Here is an 8,002-nt window from a genome sequence, read left to right as displayed (position 1 = left end):
AGTCACAACGGTTCGTGAAAAATCACAGCTACTTTATGCAGGCTGTGTGCATTTTACTGTGGACTGACTGTTTTGAAACTTATATGGTAGTTACATAGCACCTAGACCTCAGTTATCATGAAAAAAGCCAGGAAATTTCAGTTTTGACAATATGGGACCTTTAAATTAAAATGTATATGAACGCTTAAGGAATGTTTATCCTGTAACGCGACCATTTCTTTGAAATTTTAACCATTTTAATCACCTATTTGACTTCATTATTTTATTAAATGGACTTGCAGTGTGACAATTTTTTTTTAATTTTTGTAAGTATAAATACGACATGTATCGATTACTATAAGGAAATAAAAAGGACATGGATATTTTTTTTTTAATTTAAAAATGTATTAAGTTGAGCCTATGCTGTACCATGGTGTGTTTGGGTCATGTCTGGATTTACCGATCGGTTTGTCAGGTTCAGAATCTGTAAGTGCACCTCCCTTGAGCGCTGGTCTGGTAAAGGATTTGGAGACTGGTCAATATACAGGAGCCTTCAAGACCGTTTCTGCAGGAGACTCAACAGCAGCATCTTGAAAACAACAGCCTTTGGTGTAGTCCTGTTTGGATATGACCCCCATAACCTCAATTTGCTTCCCTCCTACCATAAGAGTCTGACCCTCACACAAGCTCTCCAGCTCTGATGCCTTGTAGCCTGAACCTACCAGAAAAACACTGATTTAAAACACACATCCACACAGACTCAAACATATTACTTCAAAAGTGAAGTAAAGGGAGAATTGTGCGTTTCAAATAGGGATGCACCAATATTAAAATTCTTGTTATTTAATTATTTGTATAATATGGCATATATTATGGCCAATATTAAAAAAAATTCAATACAATTTTCTATCAAATTGAAAGTGAAAAACTAAAATAAATCATTTTAATTTTTTTAAAGTGAATTTAGGTACCAAAAAATTATAATATACAGTGAGAAAATTGGTATTCAGAGATTTACTAACAATTACATTTAGCAGTGTTAGTTTAAATTAGTGTTTTTAAAAATTAACTTTAAGGCATTAGATGACAAAGAAAAAGAATTGGGGAAATGAGCAAAGCTTGCACAAATATAAAATATCAACATAAAAAAAAAACTCTTATATCGGCTGATAAACAATATATTGTACATCCCTAACTTCAAATACGCATTTATATACAAATCCAGAAGTATTGCTAGAATGTGCTGTGTTAGGCAAACCTCGTCCAATGTCCCGCCCCTCCATATCTTTGAGGACAACAGTCCGCCCCCTGGCAACCAACACAACGTCGCCTTCCCAGCGCTTATGCTTCCGTGATGACACCTTGGCACCACATGACACTATAGTAGCATGCTTTAAAATAAACAAATAAAGGATCAGCAGTGATATACAACATAGCAATAGCCTAAATCGTAGACAATGTTTTACTGATTACACAGTCTCAATAAATTAGAAATGTGCTTTTATACAGCCATATGCATATATGCTAATTTTGTGCCTTGTGCTTTTGTTCTGTCAGATAAACTATATAATTAGTGGTCAGGTGAACAATAGTGGGCTAAAGAAATAAAGAAATAAATAGAGGCATAAAAACCATGAAATCAAAATCGACTTTTTTTGGAATGTTTAAGTATTTATTATAAATGATTAACTATTAACAATTAACAAACAACGATCCAATCAATTCCCAATGGACAAAATCAAGTCCTGCCATATATATTTGGCTCATCTGAGAAGCTGTTTTATTCTGACATGTCACAATAAGGGGGGAAAAAAAGCAATTTTCATTTTATTCTGACTTGAAATAAATGCATAATACTGTAAATGAAGTAAACAAAAACAGCTTGACTGAGAAGGTTCTCATTCATTGCTGTTGCTATGAAACACTCCCTGTGTGACAAAAAGGACAGGCTCAAAACACTGAGATTAAAGCAATTATGAATTTATTAGCGAATACATACAAAATAAAATCTTATTTTCTTCTTAAACCAGGCATATTAAAAACGTTAATTCCTGCTACAAACATCAGGAACAATCCTTGTACAAATGTCGATCGAATACAAAAACAAGAAATAACCATACAAACAAGTCTGTTCCTTTTAACTTCGCATTACAGAGTTCCCTTGTGATAGACTTTCAGACGTGACACCATACGTGTCACATCAATGGCAATCCTTGGCGTAGCCTGGCCGCCCTCAATTTCTCTACTTTGACCCTTGACCGGAGTAGCTCCTCCTCCAACTGTTGCTTTCTCTTAAGCCCCTCCCTCTTCTCCTCTAGATACAGTCCAAGCTTTCTGTGATTGGCCAGAAGCAGCTCATGTTCCTCTCGCATCATCTGCAGAGCTTCTGCCTCAAAAACGGGATTCTTGAACATTGCCCTCCCCCTCTGATATGTGCTCCTCCTGGGGCCGGGTGCTGACGGCGAGGGTGGCAGGTGTACGGAAGAGGGGCATGGAGAAAGAGAGGCTGCATACACGTGGGAGGCTATTTCCTCCTCCTCATCATCTTCCTCCTCTTCTACTACTTCATTGTCCCTCTCATTCTGTCCGTGATGGGCCTGACTGCTTGGGGTGGCGATGGTGACAGGTGAACTGTGGGATGCGATCAGGTGAATATCAGGAGGCGGTTTCACATCCTCAGTCTCCACCCTCACAGCCGCAACAGGCAGATAGTCTGACAACGCTGGGAGGGACAAACTGCTGCCTGGCTGCTCTACAGGAGAATTCCTCTTGAACTGAAGCCTAGCACAGACATATACACATACACATACACACATGATTCAGAAAAAAATCATAACACTGAATTTTGAACATGATTAATAAAAAAACAAGAGCTTTGAATGCTCATTTGTATGTCTCAGGATATATTCTCAGTTGTGAACCAATAAAAATGCTGAATCTGATTCCACTAGCTAATTCAAATGAATCAAATCATGTTCATCCACAGCTCTCAACTGGATTTGTGGTGATAACTGACAAAAAGAAAGACCTGTTGACAAAAAGAAAGACATGGAGATGCTAGTGGAAAGTAACTCCTCTGGCACATGGTGGCAAACCTGGCATTAATGCTGCATCGGAAATACGGTTAATGACATCCAAATCCCCTCAGTGCAGCTTACCTCTGGCACAGGACAGAGTGAAAGGACAGTGAGTGTGTGACTGCAACGTGTGCTTTGACTGCATATGACATATTAAAAATAGTGAAGGACATGTTTACATGTCAAAACGCTGAACTCTAATTGGCTGAGTGTAGGGCTGCAACTAACGATTATTTTGATAATCGATTAGTTGACCGATTATTTTTCCGATTAATCGATTAATCGGATCTTCTCATTTCTTTCTTTTTTTGACAAAAAACACTTCCACATTCTGCCCAATGTCCTTTAAACAAATGTGTCAACTGAATGCTATGTAAATAGTGCTTAACAATTTATTAGACACACATCATAATAAAAATAAAACACAAATATTTTAGGAATCTGTCAAAAAAATTGTTTAAATCTAAAAATGTTATTGTCATTTATTGGGCAAATATCAAACTAAGTAGGCTAGTATTTATTCACATATTAACAAGAATGTCCTCCTATGCCTTCCATAACAGCTTGCATTCTTGCTGGCATTGCTTAGGTACTTTTTGACTGTAATTGGGTATCTGAGAGCTTGACTATTTTTTTTTTCTGCCTTTTTTCATAGATAACAGCAATAATTATATTATAGCATAGAAATAGTCAACTACTGTTACTAAAGAGCTTATGCACATTGGAGGACTTGCCAATACAAAAAGCTAAAAAATGATTATAATCACCAATACTGTTAGTTTAGAGCAGCAGTGGCACAAACCTTACATAAATTTATATATATTTTTTTATTGTTAAGCACTGTATTTGAATATAGTTTAAATCTCTCATTTCATTACACCAAATACACAAAATAATGTTCTTTTTAGCAGCATCATATGACCCCTTTAATTGTCTCGTCTCTACTGTGTTGTTCCGTCTGTCTGACGCGCGTCCACGCGCCCGCCGTGCCAGCGCTCATTCAGTAAAGATTTACTATCAGAACGGACTTTTTTGCAAAAGTGGAAGTGTTCGCGTGAATTTGTTACATTTACAGATAAGGATATGACCGTGAACTGAAAGTTTTTGCGCTGAGGACGAACATGCATCTGTCAAAGCGCAGGACAGGGCAAGCCTATAGCCTACGCCATACGCTAATGCGTTAGGTTAAAGCTTAAAATAAAGAATTCTTAAGTTTTGGGCAGCTTGGATCACGTACTTCTCCCGCAGCATCTCATTCTGTTTCCTCCACTATTTTTAGATGCATTTTGTCCGTAATGCGCTATTCAGTGCTGTAATTTGACGTGACCGGCTGGAGTTGGACGTGCACCGTGGGCAGACCCGACTAATCGATAATGAGAATCGTTGACGATTATTTTCATTATCGATAATAATCGATTTTATCGATTAGTTGTTGCAGCCCTAGCTGAGTGTGACAATTAACACAGCAGTCGAAGGAAAAATCTGGGAAGATGTATGTGAAGATATTAACAGAAGCTGAATCAATATTTAAAAGCCAATATCATCTTCTCAGAGTGGCCAATTAGGCCTCCTGAGAGTACATGGTTATGTATTTACTTGTTATTGGTTTCATTTTTCCATTGGGTGATAGATATGTTTTTGATTTATGGATGCACCTAATAACGTGCCAGTTTTGTTTTTGTGTGTCATGTAAGTATCTGTGCGCTCAGTCTCACCTGTGGAGTGCACTTGGCTCTTTGTCCCCCACGTGAAACAGTTGTGGTATCATTTCCATGATGCGCTTGGTTGGCTCCGAGATGCTGCCCCGGTACTCGGGTTGGGCATGGCTTCGCTGAAGAACTTCCTGCTTGGCACTTTCTTTAAGTCGCTTATAGAGGGTCCGGAGGCCCTGAGCCGTTCTGGGGGGCCTCTCGCCTCCAAAACTATTATAGCGTTCTGCTATGCTGTCCCAGCACCGGTTCTTATCTACGATCACGGCGTGCTTGTTGGTGTGCTCCTCCAGAATGTGTATGTGAGGCTGGACCAGCCGCAGAAGATCCAGTTTCTCAGATAGGGTGAAGTTGGATGAGCGGGCCTTGCCGACCATGCTGTTTGACATGAATAAGGTAGACATCCTGCCTTTAGGCTGGTCTCAGTGCTCTAGGTTTGATCTCCGAGTCCTTCTCCTCTGTTCCCTGTGCTGTGTCTGTCTTTCTCTACTCACTTGTGTGAGCAGGCTGCTGCACTGCTTGTCTCGGTTAAGCAACACACACACATGCACAAACTGGCTCTCAAGCACACAGATGTAAGAAAAAGAATCAGGCTTAACTAGGCCAGCCTCGATTAGGCCCACGCCTACCCGGGGAGGGCTTTGCTGGAATTCCTTTTAGCTTAAGCTGACGCAGGTTCAGTAAAGCTGCTTAAGCCTGGCCTGACCTACATAACAAGCCCGACTTCATTAGACTAGAAACACAGCAGAGCTCTTTTATTCCGCTGCAAACAGCGACAAGTATTGCATTTTTAGCGGAAAACGACTGAAGGCGTGTTTTTGAAAGTGTCGTTATATTTGAAGCGCGTCAATCCGTGTTTTGACAGCAGAGAGCGAGTCCGCGCGAGTGCTGAACCGCCAGAGGAAACATTAAACTGACGCTTAACAGTTCGCGCCAGAACAACTCCAGCATTATGTGCGTGCGTACAGACAGTGTTTTGTGTGTGAGAGAACTGCTTTTCGGACACCAGTTGCTATACATTTCCCAGGCTGACTGACAAATGCACCACAGCTCACACTCATATTATGCAGGACACCTCTGCCTTGAATCTGTGCGGCGCGCGGCACGAATACGATCACGCATGTAGCGCCTGTCAATCAAGCGGTCCGTGAGCTCGGATTGGTTAGTTTCACTCAAAGCCGAAGTTAAAGGAGGGGAATAGAGATGCCGTTTGTTCAGCCTGGCTGCTCTCGGAACCCTTTGCTGTTTTTCTCTAATAGTTTTACTCACACATTTAAAACTTAGTGAGCAAGTGTATTTTTCCTCTTTCTTAATCACAGTTTTTGTACACTACATCCTAGCAACTTGTGCGACATTATAAAATATCAACGTGATAAGGTTCGCAAGACCATGCAAAACAGACGCATTATTCAAAAAAACAAAACAAACAAAAATAAATAAATAAGTAAATTATAAAAATTATCTTTAGATTTAACAAAATCCGAGACAATTATCTTTGGATGAATTTCTGATTGGTCAGTCATGGCATTCAGCGGTACCGTCGCCCATGGCAACGTATATTATACTGCTAATCAAAATTAAATTTCCTTACATGCTGTGCTTTTGTTCTCTATCTCTTTGTCTCTCTACAAAAAGGCTGAATAGTAAGGCTAAATAGTAACCTAATTAAAACATAAATCAGTATTTAATTTCCATGTATTTATTTATTTGGGGAGTAGCGGTGTAATAAAGGGAACAATGCAGTCATTATTGCAAAATAACACCCGTTAGGGGTAATACAAGTCTGGGGTTTGTTTTGCGATAATGACCATCAGATCAATTAAGCTCTTTGGATTATGGTTCAATAACAGGAGCCATTTAGAGACAGATTTTAAAACCTACAGTTGAAATACCAGTTTCCAAATCCAATGGTTACAAGGAGATAATAAATTAAAAACATAAAAACAGACCATTTAAGGTGAGTTGTAACTACAGAACACCTTTTCAGCAATGTGTTTATATTGTTGAGTGGCACAGGTTTATCAAAAATAAAAATTTACATATAAAAAATCTATTTAAAAAAATGTCCTCCTTCGAGTCCAAGTTTAAAATATGGTTACAAGTAATGCATTACACAGATATTACAAATTCGTTACCAAAGGAAACTTTATACATTAACCAGACTAAAAATCTGTTTAACATTTATTGAACAAGAGATAAAAACAAGTGATGTTTCAATCACCTTTCAATCATAACACACACACAAAATATGACAGTGCTGTATCTTACCAGTTGCTGTGCAGTTGGCATGTGTGTTTGGCTGTGATGAGCAGCTGTCTTTATCTGCTAGTTGTTTAGGTTCAGGAAAGTCAGGTGAAGACCTGAAGCTGTTTTCTTTACATTCACCATGAGGAACAGCACTCAGGACCCTGGCTAAAGCTTTACTGCCCACTGGAGCATTAGAATCAGCTGGAGCATCTGCACTACTCAAACACCTCTGGACCTGCAGGGAGAAATAACTTTTAAAACAACATCCGCAAGGGAAAACAAACATTGTGTGTCTGTTTTTTTGTCAGGCAAAAACAAACAATAACTGCCTGATCATGATACAGATGAAGACACGTGTTTTAACACACTAAATAGATCATATGAATATTAAGATGTTATCAGTCACATATAAATTATGTACATGATCACAAACATTGGATAACATTTGTCAACATGAGCACTTTTTAATTATTCTCTTGTTTTTGACCTTATTGAGCAACACATTTCCCAAAGCAGGTGTGGGTGGTGGTGGTGACAGTACTGATGGTTCTGGTTGGGGACCAGATGAAGGTGGTCCATCATTCCTCGCCGGCCCTGGTGGCATAAACCTGGGTTTCTTAGCAGCATTTCCACAAAGCTGACTCGGAGCTCCAGATCTGCGCATCCTGTCAATAAAGACACAAGTTAAATACCACACAGTAAGAAAACCATGAAACCTCAAAGGTCAGATTAAAGGGATAAGTTACTTTTTTGGGGGGCGGGATCTTACTGCATTTATTGCCCCAATAGCTTGTTATCAATGATTGTGAGATACTTTCAAATTTCAGCATAACCGATAGAACACCAGAAATTTATTAAATTTATTCATTTGTGTCATATGTGCATTACACACTTTTAGAGGCCTAACTATACATTAAATATAAATAAACAAAAATGTGCCATTTCATTATTTATAAAATACCACTGATCACAACAAAACTATATATATAT

At 38.9% G+C, this 8,002-nt stretch overlaps 1 protein-coding gene and 1 pseudogene across 1 annotated transcript; both read right to left on the bottom strand.

Moving 5' to 3' along the window:
* LOC107723455 (DNA repair and recombination protein RAD54B-like) overlaps positions 1–8,002 on the bottom strand; it is a 20,871-nt pseudogene that overhangs the window by 11,058 nt on the left and 1,811 nt on the right.
* LOC107723453 (fibrinogen silencer-binding protein-like) lies at positions 2,013–5,492 on the bottom strand. Its single transcript, XM_016532081.1, has 2 exons — positions 4,772–5,492; positions 2,013–2,760 (listed from the first exon to the last, which is right to left on the bottom strand). Exons 1-2 carry the CDS (start codon positions 5,167–5,169, stop codon positions 2,175–2,177), a joined length of 984 nt encoding a protein of 327 aa, XP_016387567.1. The 5' UTR covers positions 5,170–5,492; the 3' UTR covers positions 2,013–2,174.

Source organism: Sinocyclocheilus rhinocerous, unplaced genomic scaffold (assembly GCF_001515625.1).
Source record: "Sinocyclocheilus rhinocerous isolate Xijiao unplaced genomic scaffold, SAMN03320098_v1.1 scaffold241, whole genome shotgun sequence".
Classification (NCBI taxonomy): Eukaryota; Metazoa; Chordata; class Actinopteri; order Cypriniformes; family Cyprinidae; genus Sinocyclocheilus; species Sinocyclocheilus rhinocerous.
Note: the sequence above shows the minus strand (reverse complement) of the source record. Positions and strands in the feature narration are given on the sequence as shown.

Coding starts and splice junctions, on each gene's coding strand:
- LOC107723453 (XM_016532081.1), bottom strand. CDS start 5,169: ATGTCTACCTTATTCATGTCAAACAGCATGGTCGGCAAGGCCCGCTCA. Junction 2,761..4,771: donor GAGCCAAGTGCACTCCACAG/GTGAGACTGAGC, acceptor TGTCTGTGCTAG/GCTTCAGTTCAAGAGGAATT.